This window comes from Apodemus sylvaticus, chromosome 23, assembly GCF_947179515.1.
Source record: "Apodemus sylvaticus chromosome 23, mApoSyl1.1, whole genome shotgun sequence".
Lineage (NCBI taxonomy): Eukaryota > Metazoa > Chordata > Mammalia > Rodentia > Muridae > Apodemus > Apodemus sylvaticus.
The window spans coordinates 52313670-52338147 of NC_067494.1; the positions used below are offsets into that span (position 1 = coordinate 52313670).

At 48.2% G+C, this 24478-nt stretch overlaps 1 protein-coding gene across 3 annotated transcripts; it reads left to right on the forward strand.

Moving 5' to 3' along the window:
- Positions 1–10595: 10595 nt before the first annotated feature.
- Positions 10596–23985, forward strand: Spaca6 (sperm acrosome associated 6). Of its 3 annotated transcripts, XM_052169819.1 has the most exons (9): positions 10596–10888; positions 11635–11712; positions 18381–18449; positions 18972–18995; positions 19730–19807; positions 19886–19995; positions 20281–20437; positions 20510–20720; positions 23591–23985. In XM_052169819.1, exons 1-9 carry the CDS (start codon positions 10681–10683, stop codon positions 23628–23630), a joined length of 975 nt encoding a protein of 324 aa, XP_052025779.1. In that variant the 5' UTR covers positions 10596–10680; the 3' UTR covers positions 23631–23985. The 3 variants fall into 3 exon arrangements, 1 of the variants encoding a protein (XP_052025779.1); XR_007975259.1 differs by lacking the exons at positions 10596–10888; positions 19886–19995; positions 23591–23985 and having other exon boundaries at positions 11684–11712; positions 18381–19807; positions 20281–20597; XR_007975260.1 differs by lacking the exons at positions 10596–10888; positions 11635–11712; positions 19886–19995; positions 23591–23985 and having other exon boundaries at positions 18400–18449; positions 18972–19807; positions 20281–20597.
- Positions 23986–24478: the final 493 nt, after the last annotated feature.

The following is a 24478-nucleotide window of genomic DNA, read 5'->3' on the forward strand; positions in this document are numbered from 1 at the left end:
ATTCCACCTTATGTATCCGTTATAGGTTTTTATTCTCATATTTTTTCTATCCCTTCTTGGTCTCAAGATTTCAAAACCGTCTCAGTAAAGGTACTTGTTCTGAGCCTAGCCTATCAGGCTAACACTCTGGAGGTGAAGGCAGGAAGAAAGAAGCTCAAGCCCATCCTCAGCTACATAGTGCATCTGAATCTAGCCTGGACTACATGAGACCCTGACTCCAAAGCAAGCTAGCAAAATAAAACAGAATTTTAAAAGCCGGATTAAATCATCTATGTCTGTCACCAAGCCAGTCCTAGGATAATAGCAGGACTGGAACTATGGCTCAGTGCTTAAGAACACTTGCTGCTCTTCCAAAGGACATTTGGAAATGTCCAAAGAAAAATTGTCTCGAAAAACAAGTAAGAGTGGGAAGTGGGTAAGCAGTTGTTGGTCAGAGGAGAATGGAAACGATGTGCTAAACACAGAGTATATACTCATAAGAAAATAAGAAAGAAAACAGAACACAGAAGATAAAGATTTGTCCTGACTGTTTTGGGAAGTCCTACCTCCCGGGTGCTACCTTCTAGCATAGACATTCTTGCAGCTGAAACCTATCGTTTTAGCAAGGCGAGAGGGTAAAAGAGGAAAGACGTTGATGTCATAACCTGAAGACATTCTTGCATCTCCTGGCCTAAGCAAGTCCCATCAGGACCCTTCTCACACACCTGTCCACAAGGACTGTCATCCCAGCTCTGTCCATGAAGCCCCTCCTCCCAACTCTATCCATAACTTCCCTCCTCCCAACCTTGCTGCCCCAATCTTATCCATGAGGTGCCCCCTCCTTTGTCTCTTCCCAGTTGTGTCTATAAAGCCTTTCTTTCCAACTTTGTTCTAAAGGCTACTCCTCTTACCCTAGTCTGTGAAGTCCATACTTTCAAGACTGGCCACAAGGCTGCTTCCTATAAGGTCTTTAGGTTCTTTGTCATAGCTTTGTTCTTCAGTCCTTTCCTTCCAACTCTGTTTTTTTTATGCCCTCCAACTGTGCCCATGAGTTGCTGTCTCCAAATTCTGTCTTTATGCCCTCATCTAACCCTGACCACAAGGCCCCATCTCGCAACTCTGTTGAAGACATAACTTTAAAAATAGTGTTTTAGAGGAGGGACTCATTTAATGTAGTACTAACTTGGTATAAGTGTGTGTGTGTGTGTGTAAGCAAATGGACATATTTCTACCAGTTGTAGAGAAGCTTTGTCCAAATCTCTGTCAGCTCTCTGGCTGGCCTAGTCCCAACCAACAGAAATTTCCTAACTATATCACATCCAAGCAAGGCCAACTTAGCTGTCAGACTTAGACAACCAGCAGTTTACCTGTTAGATTTTTGTTCAGGGATGAAGCCACCTGCTCCCTGATGTCTACTCCCTGCTAGGTTAAGGTCTTAAAATTCTAGTTCATAACACTGCCTGATACATGGAGCATTCTTTGTTCAAATGAGAACCACTATTTTACCAAGGCCAGTGAGGTGGCTCAGAGAGTCTGTAAAGGTGGTGCTAAGAAGCCTGACAAACTGAAGTCAATCCCTGGGAATCATAATGGAAGGAGAAAAGTAACCTTTAAAAGCTGTCTTCTGACCCCCACACATGTGCTCCTCTATGTACAGACATACGTACATCCATACATATAAAACACTACAATAATTTGGTATCTCATAAGTTGTTTTGTGTGCATGTGCTCTTGTGTGTTTATTTTGTGTGTATACATGTGCTCATGTCCTTGTGCTCCTGTGGAAAGAAGAGGAAACTCTTGGTTTTCTGCTCTCTGTTTCTAAAGGTGGATCCCAGGGATCAAGCTCAGGTCATCGAGATTGCCAGCAAGCATCAGCATTCACTGCCTGAAACACCTTCCTGGGCTAAAGTTGTTTTCTTAACCAGTCAGTGTGCAATATTCAGACCCAATCTTCTTGTCAAGATCCAATGTAATCTTTAGAAAGGATTGGCTAAAGCCTTTGTTGTGACTGCTGGGAAACTTGGGTTTTCCTACTGCCAGGTCCTCCTGTCTTTGCTCTGCCCCTGACCTCTGAGTCTGAGAGCTGCCTATTTAATCCTGTGAACTATGATCTCTGCTTTGGAGCTGTGCTCCCAAAGAGCCACCTGCACCCTCCATGCTTTCCCAGGCATTACAGAGTATTCCAGTCTCTCACTCCCGCAAATATATAATAAACACACTTCATCCGAACCAGAAAAGTGTTCATGTTAAATGAAAACAGACAAGATTTTTCTTTCCAGCTTAAAACTTTCAAATGCGTTTGAAAATATGCCTGATCTAGTGTACACTGCATCCACAGAAGTTGGAGTTCAGAAAAAAACCCTTCAAGTGGATAACTAGTGTATCAATTTCTTTCCAAGAGACTTGGGTGAGGCCAAGGTAAACAGAAAATATAAAATTGGAGGATGTGCTGAGACCAAAAAAAAAATCTTTATTTTAAATTATATTTACTATTATTGTGGAGTGCACTTGTGTGTCCACAAGTGTCGGGTGGTTCTCCCTTGTTTCCTATCTGGCTCTAAGGTTTCTGAATTTTAGTTGTGAGACATCACATTTGTCTTTTTAATATGTGTTCTGCAGACTGAGCATTTTGCTGTTGTATGGCAAATGCTTTTTATGTTAAATCTTCTTACTAGCCCTTAATTGATGAATTTATTTACAATTTAAAGTACAACTAAAAAGATTTTAATCATATGTATATGTGGGAGTATATGCATGGATATGCTTGCAAAGCCATCTTGCCAAATGACACTTGACACCCAAGGGCTGATGGGAGTGACAGATTCTGAACCAGAGGGGTTGGAGACCCGTGGTACAAAAGTCGGGGTCCTGAGTTTCAAGGGCATAGATGACGTTCAGGTTCTGTGAGAGTTGGAACTCTCTGAAGCAGAGAAGAGCAGCAGTTGTCCCCATGACTTCCTGATAAGAATAACGGCTTCATGGCTCCAGAACTGTGGTCCCTGATCCCACCAGCTTAAACAAGTGACAGACTAATCTCTAAATAACCTACTTGACATCCACCTATCCCTCCGTTCACTCATTTAACAAATATCTTCCTGATCCCTGCTCTGAGCCACGCCTGTGTTGAGTGATACTCAGGACTAGGAGGTGACTCAGAGGTAGGTTACTCCCTCAGAGTTCTCTGTCAGACACAACAGAACCCAGCTGCATCCCAGCCAGAAGGAGGGATCAGCGGGACTATGGATGGGATACAGCAATTCAGGACACCTAGTCTATGTGCAGAAACTGAGACAGGGTACTTTTTTTTAAAAATTATTTTCTATATTCTTTGTTTACATTCCAAATGATTTTCCTTTTCCCATTTTCCCCCTCCCCATAATTCCCATAAACCCTCTTCCCTCTGCCAATTCTCCAATAAACCCCCTCCCACTTCTCTGTCCTGGCAATCCCCTACAATGCTGCATCAAGTCTTTCCAGGACTAGGGCCCTCTCCTTCTTCTTGAGAATCATTTGATATGAGTTGTGCCTTGGGTATTCAGAGCTTCTGGGCTGATATCCACTTATCAGTGACTGCATTCCATGTGTGTTCTTTTGTGATCAGGTTACCTCACTTAGGATGATATTTTCCAGATCCAGAATTTCATGAATTCATTGTTTTTAATTGCTGAGTAGTATTCCATGGTGTAAATATACCACACTTTCTGTATCCATTCCTCCATTGAGGGACATCTGGGTTATTTCCAGCTTCTGGCTATTATAAATAAGGCTGCTTTGAACATAGTGGAGCATGTGTCCTTATTGCATGCTGGAGATTGCTCTGGGTATATGCCCAGGAGTGGTACAGCAGGGTCCTCCGTAAGTGTCATGCCCAGTTTTCTGAGGAAACACCAGACTGATTTCCAGAGTGGTTGTATCAACTTGCATTCCCACCAGCAGTGGAGGAGTGTTTCTCTTGAGAAAGGGTACTTTTAAATCACCTGTGAATCTATGCACAGAAGTCAAAATATGCCAAAGTCAGTACCCAGTACTAGCATATTTTCACAGACACAGCCTAAGTCCTTTGGGCTTCTACCTATTGAGAACACCAAGTCCTAGTAAGCTGGGGTTTTAGCTCATGGGTAGAGTGCTCAGGGTTTGCCATACACGAGGCCCCAACTTTGACTCCTACCATGGCAGAACCTAGGTCCCTAACTTTTATATGGAGACTAATACCTGTTTCAGATAATAAGATGTATGTTAAATAATATTCTCTATAGCAGCGATTTTCACTCTTCCTAATGCTGTGACCTTTTAACACAGTTCATGTTGTGGTGACCCCCCCCCCAACCATAAAACTATTTTCATTGCTACTGACTAATTGAAATTTTGCTACTGTTATGAACTGTGAGGTAAATATGTGACTTGCGGGATGGTCTTAGATGACCTCTGTGAAAGAGTTATTCAATCTCCAGAGGGGTTACAACCCTCAGGTTGAGAACCTTTATAGAGACTACGAAACCTGGGCAATGTCCTTGCTTCTTTCAGCAGAGTATGTGTCGTGATTTCCAGTGCTATCTGTAGTATTCCCTCCTATTGGTGGGGAAATGAGATATGCTCCAACATCTTTACCTGAAACCCATCGGTATTGAACCTCATATAGAATATATACTTAGTCTTTTGTCACATATGTTTATGACAAAGTTTAGGAATAGTAAGAAAGAAAATGCTAAGAATCTTAGGAGGGTTGTGATAAAGGCCAGCCTAGACTACCTAGTGCGACTTTAACTAAATACAATGCAAACAAATAAATCTTAAAATAAGACCAGCTGAGAGCACAGCTCAGTGCTTAAGAGCATGCTTTGTTCTTGAAGATAACTGATGCTTAGTTCTCAGTACCCATGCTGGTGATTCGCAGCTGCCTAACTCCAGATTCCCAATGGCTGATGCCCTACATCTCCTTGTCTCTGTGGCACCTACACCCATATTCATCTTAGTTAAAGAGAGTGAGATCCTGTCTAAAGCCAAAAAACAAACAAACAACAAACAAAAAACCAAACAAAAAACTCAAACCGAACTATTATGAGGGGCTGGGGCAACAGAAATCTTGCCTAGCCTGGTTTTACGATCTGTATTCAATTGCCAGTGATAGATACATAGTTATAAGTATATATCTATATCATGTATATATCATATATATATATACATATATCTAGATAGATCGTAGAACATTTGAATTGACACATATGTTTTTAAAAGACCCTGTCTCTTATTTCACTGCATAAGTTATGGATAAATAAAATGGTAAATAGTCACTAAAATGAATGAATATAAGGCAGCTTTGGAGTACTCCATTTAAAAGGGTGAAAATAAAAGTGATCCTAGCTGGGGAGAAAAATGATAATATGCTTAGAGACATATAACATTCCCTATCTACTCCTGTAATGTCCTTAGGTTCCGACAGGCTGCCTACAGAATTCCCTTTCATATTCTCTGGCCTCTTCTCTCTCTCCACCATTGGAATCCTAGTGTCTCTTCTCCTCTTCTCCCTAAGTACCCACAAGCCCTTACATTCTCCTCTCCACTCCTTCCTCCTTGGTCCTCGGCCCCTGCCAAGGAGAGAGGAGGCTTCCCTCTCAGAATCCATAATCGTTCTTTCCAGATCACCCAAGTCCCCAGAGAGGTCTGACAGTCAGATTTGTCCCGTCTCCTCCTCTTTGCTCAGAAGGCTCCTAGGCACCCAGTCAGCTTCAAGCAACTTCATTCTGAGCTTGGCCTTGAACACGTTCAGAACTGCCCGCCCACTCGCCCTAGCCTGGCTTGCGCTTCCGGTCTCTTGGTCCCTAGTCACAGTGGACCTCTTTGTTATCCTCTGCTATCACCTTAGATCCTGCCTTTGGGCTTTTGTCTAAACTGTGCCCTTGGACTGGACCTCCCTTACCGCTTGCTACCTTCAGCAACTGGATCTAACTTCTGTTTTTTTTTTTTTTTTTTTTTTTTTTTTTTTTAAGGTCGCACCAGCAACCACGCCTTCTTGGCGGATCGTCTGCAGACTGCTGTAGGGTGGGTTTCTATCTGCCGTTCCACCCATCCCCTCTCCTCAGTCTTTGATCTCGACACCCCCCCCGCCCCCCGCCTCAGGCACCCTCATCACCCCCCGGACAGTCTGCGGCTTGGTCTGTTTCCTCCATCAGATCGTGAGCTCCGTGTGCAAGGGCAGATATGGGGGTCTGATTCACCTTTGAGTTCCAGTGCAGAGGAGGGGAGGAACACTGCGCAGGAGAAAGTGGGGGGGGGGGGAGGGCGAAAGGGGTGGGTGGGATTGCAGCCCCTGGTTGGAGAAGGTGCAGGGAGGGAGAGGAGAAGGAGAACACACCCATCCAGAAAGAGAGAAAAACAGAACGAAAATGCAAGAACCTTCGCTAGCAAAATGGTTGAAGATGCAGACAGGGAAAGGCTGAAAGGGCAGACAGAAGAGAGGCCAGGAAAAAGATTGACATGGAGGTGAGGGACAAGAGGGAGGAGGCCTGAGACTGGAAGGGGGGAGAGATGGAGGGAATCGAAGGGTAGAAAGCTACGGAGACTGAACGGACTCTATCCGAGGAGGAGGAGGAGGAGGAGGAGGGAAGGAGGGAGTCTGCCTCCACTGCTTCCCGGCCTCTCTTTTGTCCCTTCCCTTCTCCCTGCGTCATGTTCCCCTAGCCCGGCCTCCCCTCCCGCTCCCTCCTCCGCCCTGCTCCTCCTCCCTAGGGCTGGATGGAATTTTTTCCCCTGGACCCGGGCCAGCTTCGGGGCAGGGGGGGTGGGGGGAAGCCGGGCCGGACTGGGCTGGGCGGTGGGGAGGGGCCGGGCAGGGGCCCCCCGGGGAGGGGGCCGGTCCGAGGCCACGCTGCCCGCGGGGTCCAGGGCGGGGGAGCCGGGGAGCTCAGTGCCGGGAGGAGGCACCGGCCCGAGGCAGCAGGCGACCGACCGGGGGCGGAGGATGGCGGGGCTGGAGGGAGGAAGAGGAGAGGCCGCGGGCGGCTGAGGAGGGAGAGGATGGAGAAGCTGGGGCTGGGGCTGGAGGAGGACACTGGGTCCCCGCGACGCTGGAGCTGCGGAGCGGTGAGTCTACGGAACCGGAGGGGGATGGGACCTGGGCCGGACTCCAGGGTCCCCAAGGGAGGAGGCGGCTAGCCTGGGCCTGGAATTCTGGCTTCTGGCTTGGATGGCGAAGTAGTGGCGGCGGTTGTGGTACTGGGGGGGAGGGGGTGCGGGGGGAAGGCAGGGTGGAGAGCTGGGAGTCCAGACTTCTGAATCTCTGATGGAAGGAGCTGGAGGTCTAGATTCCGAGGTCTCCCTCCGGGTTTCAGAAGCTACAAGGATCCCTTAGATTACAGGGGGAGGTTGTAGGATCCCAGAATGTGAGGGGCTCGGGACCAGATGCCAGAGACTGCAGGGGAGGTAGAAGAAAACTGTCTGGCTTTAGAGGTGCCTCCAGCGGCCCAAGGGTTAACGTCTGGCTGGAAGGGAGGGGGAGGGGCAGAGATGGGGCTGCGGGGCTTTGCGGGGTCAAGGGTGAGCCGTGTGAGTGGGAGGGTGCCAGGAGGGGAAGGTTGTCTGGGCTGCCAGACGGGCCCGGGTCAGCGCCTGGGGCAGGGGCTGTCTGCTAGAGGAGAGGCCCAGCTTCCAGGTTCCCCTGAGGACCCGGGATTCCTCCCTCAGCTTCCTCTTCCCTCAGGGTCTATCTTCCAAGCCTTTGCCCAGATTCCAGGAGCAGAAGCCCTAGTTGCGGTCTGCCCAGGACCCAGGAGTCTGGGTCCCACAGCTCCTTCTTGCCTCTGACTAAGGAGTCCACTCTCCAGCCATCACCTCCTGCCCAGAAGCATAAGCTATCCCCAGTCCCCTCCTCCTTCAGAACCCGAGAGTCGGGGCCCCAGACAGTTTTCTTCTTAGTTTCCCCGGACTGGGGCGTAGGTGGGGGGCTCCTTCCCGTGGACCAGGTTTCCCCCACCCCCTTTTAGCCCCAGCTGGAGTCCAGCCCTCCAGGGGTTAAGGGGGCGGGACCAGTTGGTTGCTATGGTGCCAGACTGTTTGGGTCTGCTCTCTGACCCTTGGGGGCTCCCTGGGGTCTGCAAAGAGGGGGAGGGGACCCATTCCCGGAGAGAAGTCCAGTGCCTACCCCTTCCTCAAGGCAAGCCTGTGAACCCAAGGGAGATGCACCCACGCCTGGGGCAGTGACCTTGAACCAGTCCGGAGCCTCCTCTGTGAGCCTCAGTTTCCCCTCTGAAGAGAAACTTGCAGGGTGTGTTGATAGATGTTCAAATCTGGAGAATCTTTAAGATTCTCGCTTCCCCGCGTTCCTCACCCCCCTCCTCAGGCCCCAGGCAGCCCCGGGGCATGCTGGGAACCCAGGCCTGGGCTCTGGGCCAGGTTGGTGGGGGGGGGGGCTCCTCCCTTCCCCTTCCTCCCCACCTTGGCCTGACTCTCGCTCCCGCCTGAGGGTCTGGAAGGTTGGGAAGGAGGGAAAGGAGGACTTGAGCTCAGGCCGAAGACCGGTCTCAGGTCCCCCGCCTCCCCCTTTGCTTCTCCGCCCTTTTCCCGCCTCTCCTCCCCCTCCTCAGCAGGTCGCTACCCCGGCCCAGGGCCCCTTTTCAACCCACCCCCACTCCATCCCCACTCCACCCCCAGCTCCAGACCTGGCTCTGAGCTGCGAGGGGGAGGGCGAGAGAGAGGGAAGGAGAAAGAGAGAAGAATGGGGGGAGGGGATGGAGGAGAGGGAAGGAGAAAAGAGAAAGGGAGAGACCCCAGAGGAGACTGGAAGGTGGGAGGGTGGTGGAAGCTAGACTAAATAAAATATACGGAGAGGGGAAAAAGGAGAGGGAGACAGAAATTCAGAGAAAAGGAGAGACAAAGCCAGGGAAGGAAATGAAAGAAGATTGTGAAAAAGAGGGAGAGACTTGAGAAGTAGACATGGAAGATAGGAGGTGAGGAAGGGAGGTGAACGTAGCTAGAACAGAGACAGACGACCAGACATCCAGATACGGGAGAAGAGGAGAGCGTAGTCAGGGATGATACAAACTGAGAAAGAAAGGGAGAATAAGAAAAGGGCAAGGTAAGAAAAAGATGGGCGGAGAGAAAGAAGAAGCCGGACGTGGAACCTGGGATTCCCAGAGGACCAGTTCCGAGCTCAGCCTCAGGGTGGGTGCAGATCCTAGTGTCGCACTCTCACCTGCGACAACTGACTTTGGCCTAGTGGCTTCTGCTCTGGGAGGCTCGTGGGTGCAGGTAGCGACCTCGTTTCTGAGTTGGGAGGAGACAGAGCCCTGCTGGTGTCATTATTCCTTGATCATAGCTATCACCCGAAAGATTGAGAATGGTTTTGGAAAAGATAGGATTAGGCCCATGAGGATCTCAGACACCCAGGCGGCCTTTCCTGTAGCTCAGGCCTGAGCTATGAAACCTTTAGGGTTACAGAAGGGATTGTCTCAGATTGCCAAGACAAATGGGGACACATCCTTTTTGCACTCCAGAAGCCAGATCTCTAACCAGACTGTGTCTTCTCTAAGGGAAGTGCCTGGTTGGACCCTGAGCTGGAGAGGGAGAGGGTGGAGGAGAACGGTGGGGTTAGGGGATGGATCCCTGGGTCTGGACTAAGGAGAATTGAGTCCAACAGCGCTGGGGTCTGCAGCCCTGATCTGTGGGAGGGAGGGCTGGGACCAGTACCCCTTAGTCTAAGGGAGGAAGCCTTGGGTCTGAGAGAGGAGGGCTGAGATCTGCATCTCTGGCCTTGAAAGGGGGGGGGGGTGGCGCTGGGGTTTAGATCGTGGGGCTGGGCTGAATTCCTGGGTTCCTTGGGGAGGAGGGGGCCGGGGGCCCGGACTCCTGGGTCCTGGCACCCACCCGTAGAACCGACCTTGCGGGGCCTTCGCCGCACACAAGCTCGTGTCTGTGGGTCCGTGTCGGGGGCTCACCATCGCGGCTGGGACCTCCCCGGCCCTCCCCACCCTCCCTACTTCTGGTCTCCCATCAATCCATCTGTCAGTCTGCCCACCTGCCGCGCCCCCCGGGCTGAGGTAGGAGGTTGTATAGTTGAGGAAGACACCCGAGGAGATCACTATACGGCCTCCTAGCTTTCCCCAGGCTGCGCCCTGCACTGGAAGGGGCCGGCGGGGACCCCAGGTCCACATCACTGGCCAAGAGTTCCTGGTAGGAGCTGGGGCATCTTCTCTGTCCACATTCTGTCCTATCCCTTTTCTTTGCAGTCTCTATACCATCATGAGATTTTCTAGTTTTCTGTCTCTGTTCTAGAAGCTTCTGTTTCTCTAGTGCTGTGAATCTATCTCTGTGACATTGTGGGTTTGTGAGCGTCTAGCTGTCTCTTCTGGTCCCTTTCTATCTTCTGAGGTGTAGGCTGTCTCTGGTTTTGTCTCTCTTCCCTGTTCCCACTTCTGGGGAAAAGGGCTTTTCTGGTCCACCATAGCTGCATTGCCGGCCTCTGGGTCCCTGAGACCCTTTAACCTGTGAGGACGTCCAGGGTCACAGGTGAGGTTCTTGGGAGCCTGGCGCCTGGCTCAGCCACAAATTTAGGGATTTCAGGTGACCCCTGGCAACCTTCCTCTAGACAGAGCCTGCCTCTTGACGACCACCTGCTGAAACTCAATCTCTGATCACAGGCTCCCCTCCCCCACAGTGACCTCACAAAGGTTATTAGCTTCTCCTCAGGCCCAGAGACCCTCTGTTATGGGTCTTGTCGCCTTAGTAGGGAGCATTGTCCTGTTGTTCCTGCTGATCTTCAGGGCATCTACATGGGCCTGTCTCCTCTGCTTCACTACCTATGACGAACGTCTCCTAGTCTGCCAGATGTTTGTGGGCAGAGAGGCCTCCAAGATACGCCAGTGTAGAGATGCACTCGAAAATGCTTTTAAGGGTCTCTTACACACGAAATTCAGTGAGGATCCCCTCTTTCCTCAACCAGGGCCCTGGGGAAGGAAAGGAGAGCCCTTGAGCTACGCCAAGAAGAAAAAAGTGCAGGATCAGGGTAGAGAGACAGGTGGAAGCAATGGAAGGAAACAGGTCCAGAGTGGGGTGGAGTCAGACGAGACAGTGCCTCAGAGAGAAGCTAAAGACAGGAAGGGAAAGAGATGGAAAAGTAGAAGCACTGCTCAGAGAGAGGAGGGTATGGATTGGGAACACAGATGAGTGGGGAGATTGGAGACGTAGAGGAACAGAGAGCCAGAAATCCAGAGAGATGTTGAGGGAGAGAGTAAGGTCTCTTACTTACCCTTAGAGATCAGACAGGACCAGAGACTCGGAATGAGTGAGATAGGTACTGAAACAGAGTAGGTTCAGGACATATAGACAGTGATCCAGAGATAGGTGGGACAGAGCCGTATAGGGTTTGAGTAAAGATGGAGAAAGGGAAGCAGATCCAGGGCAACAGGTAACAGACAAGTCTAGAGAGGAGATGGAAAAAGAGATACCCAGATTGAAGGGTTAGAGTTAGGGATAGACACACAGAAAAAGGGTGGGGGCGGAGGGAGGGAGGGAGAGGGGGAGAGAGGTACAGGTAGGGCACATATAACATAGACTGGGGCTATAGAATCTGGGATACTCTTAGGGCTTGGAGATATTCAGCCACCAGTCGGACATAGGTTTGTGCCATGGTGCCTCAGCCTGCTTCTCATCCACCTTCAGACTATGATGAGAGGAGCTACCTGCATGACGAATTTACACGGATGACAGTTTCTCTTCAGGAGGTGGCTACTGTCCATGGTGAGTGTTTTACAGACTACGTGAAGGCATACGTGATGGGGAAAGTGATCTTGAGGGAGTGATACTGGAAACCTGCTTGAGTTAGGTTATTCGTTGAGAAAACTCCAGAGCTGAGGGAGTCAAAGGCGGCAGGAAATGAGGGAAGGTATACAAGTCACAGGGGGTCTGGAGCTTTTGGGGGGTCAAGTACATGCAACTTGTGATTCTCACTGTCTGGACTCCGAAGCCCGGATGTGTGCCTGCCTCTCACCTGGGTTCTGCTTGCTCACCTGTAAGATAGAACATTTCTTAGGATCTCAGGTTGAGTCATTCTTGTCATCTCTGAAGATGAACATTCTCATCTCCTAGGCTGAAACATTCTCAAAGAAGTCTGAGCTCATTGAAAAGGAATGGGTTCTTTTTTGAGACAGGTGTTATAGAAGATATAATCCCTTTGAACAAGATGGACAGACAGACACACACACACACACACACACACACACACACATTGCTCATGGCTACAAAGATAAGTTAGGAAGAGTGGAGCTAGCCATTCAGGGGAAGACATAGTCAGGGCCAGACTCCTGATGGGACATTAGGGAAGATCATACCCATGTAGGTGTGTAGAACAGACGAGGCCCTGGGGACATGAGTTTCTAAAAGGTGTGATTAACACTAATCACACCAGGTGCTCCCAAGCACTAGGCACACAGCCTCCCAAGTATGTTAGATAGCAGTAGTATGGCTATGTGAGACCTCTTTTTTGTTTGTTTATTCGATTGAAGGATAAACTGGCCATTTCCAGAATCTGGGAGTTCAAGGCTTTTTTTTTTCTTCCTCGTTTACAATGGTTCATTTTGTTCGCACTAAGTTTATATCAGAGGCCTCCCAAACAAAGAAAGGGACCATTCATTCAGGGGTGTCCAGGACTATCCAGAATTTTCTGTGTGTCCTCAGTTTTCAAAAGAAAATTCAGAGGAACCTGAGAGATGGAAGGAATGTAGAATGCTGGGATATGTATTCTGTTGTTGCCTGGACACGTCTCCATATTGGACACTTGGAAAAAGAGGGCAAAGGTAGATTTCGGGAGTAGAAGAGCTCTTTCTAATGTGGGGCGGAGGTTTGGGGGCAGGTAGAGTTTGGGGTTAAGAGAGGAGGTGGTCTGATGCAGATCTGAGACCATAGTGAAGAGAAGGGAGACTAGAAAATAAAATAAGTGGTGGTCTTTTTGTGGTGGTCTTTTATTGGGTTTGGCTGCTTAGGAGTGGCATCTAAGATGAAGAAATTGGAGGCAAGAGCTTGACTAGGGACAGATGACTAGGGTAATAATACAGTAACCATGAAGTAATACTGAAGAAATGCACAAGGTACCTAGACACCTGGATGTTGAGATCAGTCAAGGAGACTTAAGACTCTGACCTGGGAGACCTGGAAAACCAGACTTCCTCCACCACCCTAGAGGAAGAAAGTGGAAACTGGCAGAAACTGTCACAGTAATTTCCTCAGAGGATTATTGAATATTTCAGAAGCACTTTGTAGGGTCACAGTTGGTACCAAAACTACAAATGGCCTGCCTTAGAGATGCTTGTGTTTAAGGACAGAACACTGACAATAAACAGCCAATAAAGTATGAGAGAGAGGGTGTGGCTCAGTGGTAAGAGAGCCTGCCTAGAATTCCCCAAATGAGGTTCTACAATTGCTACAGTTCTTGGTAATAAAGTTCTCATACAGAATTCAGCAGAGGAAGGCTGGGCTCTAAGTTTTGGAGTACTTGCCTAAGGATACCGTGTCTCCTGGTTAGTCATTTATGTTAATTATTCTTCTAAGGGCTATTCCATTACTAGCCCTTAGGAGTTTTAAAGTCCTACCTTCCAGGTGGAAAAATTAGGACTGAGCTGGGGTTGAAGAAATGTAAGAATGTATGATAATTTGTGCATTGGATGAACCAGACTAGTGCTGTCTCTTGGAGGAAAAGGGTTTGCACAGGTGATAAAGCCTCTGTGTACACATCATAGGTTTATAATGTGAGTATAGGTCAAATATCATTAGTGCAATAATCTGAAATCTGAACTTTTCCTAAACTGGATGTGGCTTGTCACTCCAAACAGGTAGGTGGGGTGGGTCAGGGGTTCAAGAGTTTGAGAGCATGTTGGACTACACAGTGAAAACTTTTTAAAGTCTGGGCATGTAGTTGGTAGAATGCTCGTCTGTTATGCAGAAAGTCATTGATTTTTTTAAAACAAGCACCTAGTAAACTTGTTGGTTGCATATATCTGTAATCTTAGCATTTATGTAGTAGAGGCAGGAGGCTCATTCTTCATTACAGAGTGATTTTGAACCCGGCTGAGGCTACGAGAGACCCTGTCTTAGAGGAAAATAAAATGATCCAGGGTGCTCACACAATGTCAGAATTTGGAAGGAGGCAGCAAGCTGGAGGCTGGAGGCTGGAGGCTGGAGGCTGGAGGCTGGAGGGAACTTAGGTTATATAGGCTGTCTAAAAAAAAAAAAATCAAGTGGTGTACATGTGTTCTTACCCGTGTATATATTTATCTATGAAATGTTTCAAAATCCAAAGCCTTTTTGGGTGTCATCTCAGCCATGCATAACATCACATGACGTGACATCACAGGTAAAACTTGGGACTGCTTAAGAATATTTTGTAAACTCAACCTTTATACTGGACTGTAAGGTATGAAACTATTGAATTTTCATTTTCACTGTTTCTGTATGTGAATGTCTGCCTACATATCTGTGCACCATGTTCATGCCTAGTGCCTGGGCTGGCCAGGAGGGGATGTGAGCCGTCATGTAGGTGCTGGCAGGGAACTGAACCCAGGGCTTATGCAAAAGCCACAGGCGCTCTTAACTTCCTAGCCATCTCGACAGCCTCTGTTTTCATTTTTTACCTTGTGTATATGTCCCTGTGTATACTGGAGACCACGCTTGGCTATGTGAGAGCCTGTCACAACAAACAAAATAAAAGGGGGGGGGGGACTAGAGAGAGATGACTCGGCGGTTGCTTGCTGTGCAATCGTGAGAATTATAGTTTGAATTGCAGCACCCTCAAAACAAGTCAGGTGACCCCTTACCTGCCTATAATCCCAGGTCCAAAGTATGTGAAGACAGGAGACTTGGGGGGCTTGATGGCTTCCAGCAAAGCTGAGAAAACATTAATTGGGGTGTCAGAGAGACCCTAATCTCAGTGGAATAGGCAGGGTAGTATAGGACACCTCGTGGGTATGAATAGATGCACGCATTCTATGCATCTATTTATGCATATATTCACACGGACACATAAATAAATCTTTTTACAAATGTTGCATGAGTGATTAAGTATGGAGGCCAGAGTTTACATGTGACTGTATAACCTTGATATTTTTTTACTCTTTTTATTTTGAGGGAAGCGCTTACTATGTAGCCCAGGCTGACCTTGATCTTACGATTCTCTGAGACTCTCCAAGAGCCTGTGCCACCATATCTGCATACCTAGGCTTCCCCAAGTAAGATTTGAAAGGAGTAGTAGTAGATGATACCCGGCATTAATATAGAGAAGTCCTCACTAAGTGCTTATGGGCATTGTCCAAAGCAAGCCCTAGGCTATAGCTCAGATGAAAAAGATTCCATCTCATGTAGCACTCAATCCTACCCACACTCAGACTTTGTGGTAGACATTGCCACCGTTCCTGTTATATGCAAGGGGAAACTGAGGACCAGGGAATTGCCACCTGATCAAGCTCACTCATGGAGTCGGGCTTGAGTTCTGTGGAAAGATATGTGTCTGTGTGAGGCAAGTGTAGTCATAGCTGTGCATGCCAGACCCCAGACCTGGTGCCAGAGTTCCTAACGCATGCTCCTCACCAGGGTAACTGCAGCATCCTTTGTACTGTTATGGGCCAGGTGTCATAATCCATATTGCCCTTAGTTCAGATTGCCCTGTTTAGGATCTTTCTGTCCACTCCCCGCCCCATGCATATTAGATGTGTAAACTAGCCCCACCCCTTCCCACATCACAGGCCTCTGCGGTGCACTCAGTATGCCTCACCTACCCATGCCCTCCTGTGTGTGGCTTCAGGATGAATGTTGGGTGAGACCTCCAGGATCCAGGCCACTAGATCATGCTCTTATGACTAAGAATTAACCCCAGATTCTTCATTTTGATCCAGCTTCTTGGCTCTGGTACTTCTGGTAGATGACCCATAATATGCCATTGTTTAGTTAATACTTGTAACTCTCTCCTAACTGTCATACACACATGTATTTCGGTTTTACCTTCAGTGCTGTGACAGAATACCTGATAATCAGCTTGACGGAGCAAAGGTTTATTCCGGATCACTGTTTTAGGGTAGAGTCCCCCGGGTGGAGAAGACATGGCAGGAGTGTGAGGTGTCTGCATACACAGGAAGCAGGGAGAGACGAAGGCTGCTCTTCAGCTTTCTCCATTTGATTCACTCTGGAACGCCCGTCCATGAGGTACCACCCACATGCAGGGTGCGCCTACCCCACTCCTCCACTGGCCCAGAGGTTGGTTTCCATGGTGATTCTAAATCCTCTGAAACTGACAAAAAAGATGAATTTTCATACTTGTCTAGAGTCCCCCCCAAAGGACCTCATTTTAAGCTAACAATGCTGTCTCCAAGTACGATGACATTCTCTTCCATAATAGTGGGGATTAGGATGTCACTTATGAACAGGGTTGGAGGTATACACTGTCACAGCCATTTCCACCAGAAGGCTGTTCTCTGGACAGCTCCAGCGCATGATCTGGTGGTGGTATGGTGGTTAGAATCAAGGCTTCTGAACATAAAATGTGAAGGGGTAGAAATGAATGGTGGTTTGGGTAGGGAAGGACGACTTGGAAGTGCTCTGTTTAAAGGGAATGGTGGTCACTGACCTGCTATCTACTGCTTTACGGCACTGTAGCCCATGTTTTATAGTTTTGTACATTTTTAAATGTGTGTGTGTGTGTGTGTGTATGTGTGTGTGTGTAGGGGGGCAGAGAGGGATTGGTGGATATGTGTACTGAAGTCTTTGAAGGCTAGAAGAACTTAAGATGCCCCGAAGTTGGAGTTACAGATGCTTCTGAATCTCCTGACATGAGTGCTGGGAAACACTAGGATCCTGCGCAAGACCAATTCATTGGCTTAACTTCAGAGCCATCTCGTCAACCTCCTTCCCATTTTTAAAAAGAGATAGTAAGCTTCTCTATGCTGCCTCAAAGTCATATATTGACAACCAGCTCATATTCAGAAAAAAGAAATAAGCCGGGTCACAGGGACAAGGCATACTTTTAATGCCAGGACTTGGCTATCAGAGCCTAGCCAATTTCCAAGTTCAAAGCCAGCCTGTTATACAGAGTGCCAGGACAGCCAGGGCTGTGCAGAGAAACCCTGTCTAGAAAAACTGGAAAAAAAAATTCCTGTCTGATTTTTATCAGAGAGGTGATGCATTTGGGTCTAAGGCTATGGCTGGTGACCTATATAGTTCCTGCTGGACTCTAGAAGTCACTCAACATACACTTCGCTGTTTCCTTTTGTGTGTTCTGAGGATGCAGCATTCGGAAGTGGGAACTCAGGTAACACTGAGGAGACAAGATGGAGATATATTTTTAAGAGCCAGAATTCCAGGACTAGACAAAGTGGTGTGTCCTGGACATGACAGGACTAATGTACTGCTGTACACTAGGCGGCTGTGGTTGCCTGCACAAGATCAAGTCTGTCAACATTCCAGCACTGTGGGGGAGGGGCTCACAAACCTTCACCTCTAACCGAAACCATACTTACAGTGGATGGCTGTTGCAGGAATTAGAGCCGGTTATTTTCAAGGGTTCATGCAGTCCCTGGTAGATCTGTAGGCTGATCATGGCATAGTGGATGTTCAGCACAGATCCGACTGTGGTTATTATATTAAAAAAAAAAAGACATGAAGAGTTTTGGGAGGAGTAGGAAGTGGGTAGGTTTTGAAGACAGGAGAGGAGATAAATATAAAACACCTCGCAGGCATGTATGAAATTCTCAAAGAACAAAAAGACATCAATTAAAAATATACCAAACACCAGGTGTGGTTTTGTGTGCCTTTAATCCCAGTGCTGGGGACATAGAGGTGGTAGGCTGATCTCTGAGTTCATAGCCCGCGTGGTCTACCGAGAGGTCCAGGCCAGCCTGGAACATAGTGAACTACAGTCTTAAAGTGGCCAAAAAGATGGCCTTAATCCATTAGCATATCTAAGCATCTAATTTACATGCACAGGTGTTACTGCAAACCAGTGGAGCCTGTGTACACTGTGCACAGTGAGAGATAGAGGCGGGGGACTTTAGTATAGATGTGGTGTGATCTATAGCGATACGGGAGATGATAGGGAGTGGTGGGGATCTGGGCAAAAGATGTTTATAAATTAAAGAGTTCGGGTAACCTGCAGATGGAAAGGAGACAGGCACACTGCGACAGTGAAGGAGGAAACTGAGCCAGCATATCAGGGCTCGGGAAGCCCTGCAGAGGATTTGATCATTATCCTCGCATTTGCACTAAGACATAAATGGATAGTTCTTTCAGGAGGCAGAAAGAACACTTGGGAGACGTTTGCCAGCCTTCCCTTTGGATCTGTGGGAAGAGGAAACAGCCTGTGCTTATGGGGGAGACAGCAAGACCCCGGGAAAGGTCTCTTAGTCCAACCACCCTGCTTCATCCTTCAGGGTCCTTTTGGCAAGCCTTCCGCAGTGCTGCAGCAAAATTGAAGATGACCATTGAACACCTTAAAAAAGGTAAATCAGCCTCCAACTCCATCCCCTGCAGGCATAGCCCACACCACACAGGCGGATATTCTGGTTGCTCATATGACAGTCCTGGCCCACATTCACCCCAGCCTCTTCTGAGTTCTGTTTCTGGCTCTGCACTCAAAAGCATCCTCTCTAGATCTGACAGGGCCTACTCGTGAGGTGCTGACTCCTTAAAGGATTGGTTGCCTGGGATCTAATCCCTCAAGGATAATGAATACAAGGCTGGTTCTTCCTCAAGGCTTCTGTATCGCTTCCACACTCCTCTTTCCACGGATGGCTACCTTCAGGCCGTAAGCCTGACACTTGGCCTGGCTCCATCCTTTGTATGAAGTTCTGTGGACTTGGCCTTGCACCTTAGGAACAATCTATGATGTTCCCAAATGCTGTATTAGGAGCCTAGGCCTGCTCTCCAGAGGATAGGGTTCCCTGCCTGAAATATCTTCTGGAGGTGCTTTAGGTAGGTCTCTCTCAACTACCTGGGTCTTAATGCCTTCTTTTTCTCCACAGCACAGGCCTGCATCCCTCCTTGTGGTAAGGAATTAGTTCCAAATTCAAAACAGCAGGGGAAGCATGGTAACCGGTGGAAACCTGGAACTTAAGACTGAGAGCAATGAGTGGGTCTCAGATCCCAAGGAACCCAATAGAAAAGCACAAACTAGGTACTGTTCAAAAACTTAGAAGGAGCAGGCCCTGGTGGTTCAGGCCTGTCATTCAGGAGCATTACATGTCCAAGGTCAGCTTGGGCTAAAGGAGTTCTAGTCCATGCCTGGCAATTTGGGGACCCTGACTCCAAACAAAAACTAAAAAGAATGCTGAAACTACAGCTCAGTAATGGGGTGCTTGCTTGGAATACCCAGAGAGGGACTGGCGGTGTGGCTCAAGTCCCTTGCCTAGACTCTTCCAGAGGGGCTAGGAAATGTATGGTTTAGTGGAATAGACTACTTGTCTATAATTCCCCACGTGGGAGAGCGGGAGTATGTGTAAGTGGTAGAGAGCTTGTCTAGCATGCATAAATCCCTAGGTTTCGTTCCCAGTGGCTAGAACACAAAACATACATTTATGTAGCAAACTGGCTCAACTGACCATACAAGCCAGAAGGTTAGCCAGGGCTCAACTGGACAGAGAGTAATTTAGATGGTGCGTTAAAGACTGGGTCTATCTTCCACCTCCCCAATAGAACCCTGCGAGTGCCCATAGATTAAATAAGGTTCAGAGATCGGGACCAGGGGGAGCCGAACACCACACTCCTGGTCTCCTTTCCCCAGGCGTCCAGGAGAAGGCTAGAATTTTCCACTGCCGGGGCTGCTATTCCACAATCTGCGATCTGCCCCTAGACTGTCCAGGTGAGAGGGCGGGAGAGGCTTGGCCTCTGCGAAGCGGGGCCTGTGCGGGTCTACAAGAGCTACCCGGCCTCTTTCCAGTTCAGGACATGTTGGTGAACCGAGGGGACCAGGCTTTGTTTTCTTGTATCGTGGCTTTCCAGTTGCCAGAGTCGGAGGTCACTTATTCCTGGAAATATGCGGAGGGAGGTGTGAGTCCGGAAACAGCCAGCTGGAGGGTTTGGGAAGGATGAGACTGAGGTTCAGTTCAGTGTAGGGATTCGGTTTAGTTCTGGAAGAAGGGTTGGGGAAGTAGGGAGAGATGGAGGCTAAATATATGGAAGACCCGTGCTCGGTGTGCTGTATGAGTCAGGCTTTAGGGCATGACCAGAAGGGTTGCTGAGTCAGTGCTTTGGGAGGGGGCGTACATTAGAGCTGGGCAGGGCAAATTTCCGGGTGCATTTAAGCTTTTCAGCCACAGCCCTGCCGCCCCACAGGTCCGGACTCGGGACGTTTCCTACTTCCGTGATGTGCCGGGGGCTCACGGGTACCTGGCACGAATTCGGCCAGTGCACCCCAGACACAGTGGGACCTTTTCCTGCGTGATCCTGCACGACCAGCGCCCCCTGGCGCGGCTCTACTTCTATCTGAACGGTACGGGCGGGGCGAGGATGTGAGGTGGGGCCGAGGGCGGAGCTCTGCCCTCTAACGAGAGCGCTCCGGCAGTGACGGGCGGCCCTCCGCCCGAGGAGACCGAGCTCCAGGTCACGTTCCGGGAAGTGATGCGTTGGAGACCGCAGGAGGAGGAAATGATCCGGCCCTGGAGACCCAGCCTAGGCGAACTACTTTACAGGCCCCAGGCTCTGACGCTTGACAACCTATTCCTGCTCGCGGCCACCGCTGCACTTGGGTCTGCTACTGTTACTGTGCTAGTGTGGTGAGTGCCAGCTAGCACCCTCCCCTCTCCTAGCTCTTCTGGTCCACACCGTACGCCTCTGCCCCTAGACGCTGGAGTCCAGACTTCATGCCTAACAACCCGAACCAAGTCTTCTCTTAGATCAAGTTCAAGCCCTGCTCTCCTCTAGCCTACCTTCCCCAGATCCAGGTTTCTTGATTCCAACTCTCCCTGAAATCTAGGCGTCTAGTCCCCACCCTTTAAGACCTAGGGAGCCTAACCCTCTTTTCTCAGACCAGTAATCCAGGCCCCAGCACTACTTCCTCGGTTCTAGGACTCCAGGTCTCTTCTCTCTCATATCCCATTGAGTCCTAATACCAAGCCTCCTTGGAAACTGAGGTCAAAGCTCCTTGCACTTTGAAACCCAAGTGTGTTTCTATCACTGGGCCTTCCTATAGCACAGACTCCTTTGTTTTCTCAGGGTGTTTTTTCGATGGTACTTAAGTGGCGACTAACAAATCCCAATCCTCCATTTGTCCTGGAAATAAAGTATATATTTTAGTTAGTTCTTGGGTGTTTGTTTCTTTGCTTTTTAAAGTCACTGCTCACCTTGAGGTGAGGACGCGACAAAATACCTTCCAAATACTCAGGTGAATATGGTGACGGGATACCATCTATTTTAGTTTGGGGGGGTTCTACTGCAGGACTTGGCCTCAGTTCAAACCCTTTTCTGTTCTCTAGCAGATTTTATATTTCCATCTCTAGAAAATACCCTGAGAACTATATGGTATACCCCTCCCCCAAAACAAACAAACAAACAAACAAAACCTTTCCCCAACCCTTTCTTTATATCAGAAAAAGTACTTATAGCCTGCTACTAGCAGAAACCACTGGGCAACACTCCCAGGCCTTCACTGGGAGGATTCTAGGCAGGAGCTATACCACTGAGCCACACCCTAACCCTCGCTGAAGTATTCTAGGAAAGGGCTCTACCTCTGAGTTACACTCCCAGCCTCTCGCACTAGGCAATTGCTCTAGTAGTGGGCCACACCTCTAGTCTCTTATTGTGTGGGTTCTAGACAAGTACTATACAACTAGCTACATGCCTAGTCTGGGTTCTTGTGTGTGTGGGACTGGATAAATATGTGTACATGAATGTGCATGTAGAAGCCAGAGATCAGTGCCAGTGCCGTTTGTCAGTCAATTCACTTGGTTTGTTTTTGTTAGTTTCTCGATGGCTAAGACTTGCCTGGCTAGGCTGGGAGGCTAACAAGCCCCAAGGATCAATGTATCAGCACCTCATCAGCTCTAGAATTTAAGTATATGCTTTTTACATGCAGATTCTGGGGATGGACTCAGATCTTAAATACTAGTATTCCAATCTAGTATTTTTAAGCATGTCACACTGGGTTACTTTTCTGCCCCTGAATCCATCCATAGCTTCACGTTGTCGATGGGACCAAATCTCATTTCTTGTTAAGGCTCCCAAGGCCCCACACGTGTGGCACTTGTTCGTCCTCTCTGCTTGTCCCTAAGGAAGGAAGAGTGCTGTCCTCACCCTGCAACTCACCCCACCCCCATGTTCCATGGAACATGACTGATGACGTCTTCTTTAGCCCAGGATCACCTAAATAAAACTCACATAACCTTACACTTTTGATCCTCCTGCCTCTACCTCCCAAGGGTTGGTAGGACAGGTGTGCGCTGCTGTGCTCAGTTTTATGCAGTCATGGGGGCAGAACGTACTGCTTTGCACTGTTAGCTTTGTGTGTACTGTAGCAACTCGATATATGCCCCCAGCCCTGGACGTGATTAGCTATTAGCACCCCTCAGTTCCTTTCCCCTTTCCAATGATGAAAAGGCAGAGTTTTCCAGTCTTCTAAACATGGCTTAGTGTTGCTAGTGACAGGCCACACTAACTAGTGTCCTTCTTTCCTTTTTTCCTTCCATCAACCCTTCTTTCTTTCCTTTTTGAATGTGTGCTCTCTCTCTCTCTCTCTCTCTCTCTCTCTCTCTCTCTCTCTCTCTCTCTCTTTCTCTGTGTGTGTGTGTGTCCCATATTAGGAAAAGCCTGACAGCAGGCAGGGAAAGGCATAGAGGCAGGAAGTTCCCTTTCTGATCACAAGGGAACACTGAGGCTATAACCTTGATCCTCCAAGCGCAGTTATCACAGCTCTGCACTAACATAGTTTTTGCAGTGCTGGGTTGAAACTCAGCTTCATCCACTAGATAAGCGCCTTAGCAGCTAAGCAACACCCCTAGCCCAGAACAAACAACAAAAACCGAAGGAGCAAGTTGCTGAGACTCCTGTTTCTTCTTAACACTCAAGTGATGAAAACATCCCTCCGTGGGAGAGGCATGGTTTTAACAATGCGGATAGCATTAATAAACTTAATTTGATGACCAATTTTGTGGAATGGGAGTGGGGGTGCCGATCATGTGATTGGCTTGGATTTTCAACAGTGAGAGCCAACATTAGTCATAGGGAAATGGAAATCAAAACCACAAAGAGAAAACAAAGCTGCAGCCCCCGGGACAGCTTGTAATTAAGATGTTAGGTAACAGTTTGGGGAGAGATCAAAAGCTCATCACATTTGCTAGCAGTGAGCTGAAATGGAGTCGCCCCCGTGGGAAAGTCTGCCAGTTCCTACCAGAATTATATTGGTGAGTAAAGAACTTAACAGTGAATCATGAGAACTCAAGTTCAAATCTGCAGAATGCATGTAAAACTGCACATAGTCCTGAGTTTCTGTAATCCTATTTTTTCCTATGGCAAGATGAGAAATTTTTATTGAGTGAGAGTATGCGTATACTTTTTTTGTGTGTGTGCAAATGGGTTTGCACACCTGTTTATTCATCTGGAGTTCGAGTGTCTTGGATGTCTTCCATTCATGTTCTATCTATTCCTCTAGGCAGAGTTTCTCCCTCACTCTGGAGTTTGTGTTTTCCTGACAAGATTGGACAAAGATAACCTTGAACTCCTGATCCTCTCACCTCCACCTTCCAAGAATATTCTAGGAAGCTTGTGGCAGCCAAGGCTGGCAGGTGCAGTGGCTAACTAGAGACTTTACCTCAAACATGATGGAAATCGAAGACTGGGTGCTGAGGTGACCTCCAGGTGTGTGCACACAGTCACATGAATGTACACACACACACACACACACACACATGAATATATATATACACGCACACACATAAGTAAACACACAAAGAAGACAAAACTAATGAAACAGCTCGGGCTGTAGATGTGGCTCAGTTAGTGGAGTAATTGCCTAGCATGCTCAAAGTCCCTAGTTCTGTCCTCTGAATGTGCGCAGTGTGTTGGTTTGCAGTCTATTAATTCCAAAACTCAGAAGATGAAGGCTGGAGGATTAGAAGCTGAAAGTCATCCTCGCCATGCTTGAGGCTGACTTGTGCTGTGTAAGAGTCTGTCTGAAAATTATAATAATAGTTAAACAGAATTACTGTAAGACCTAGTAGTGCTTTTCCTAGATGTATACTCGAGGGAATTAAAATCTTAGGCCCACACAAAAACTCATTGAAGAATGTCATAGTTCCAAGATCTGTCACCTGATAATAAGGTAGGTAAAAGATAGGTTGTGTCCCTGTTGGGGTATACTGCTTACAAATAAAAAGGAGTAAGACAGTCCGTAGCATGAAATGAGCTTTGAAGGTGCTATACTGAGTCATGTCATCAAAGATCACAGACTGGGGGCTGGAGAGATGGCTCAGAGGTTAAGAGCACTGACTGCTCTTCTAGAGGTCCTGAGTTCAAATCCCAGCACCCACATGGTGGCTCA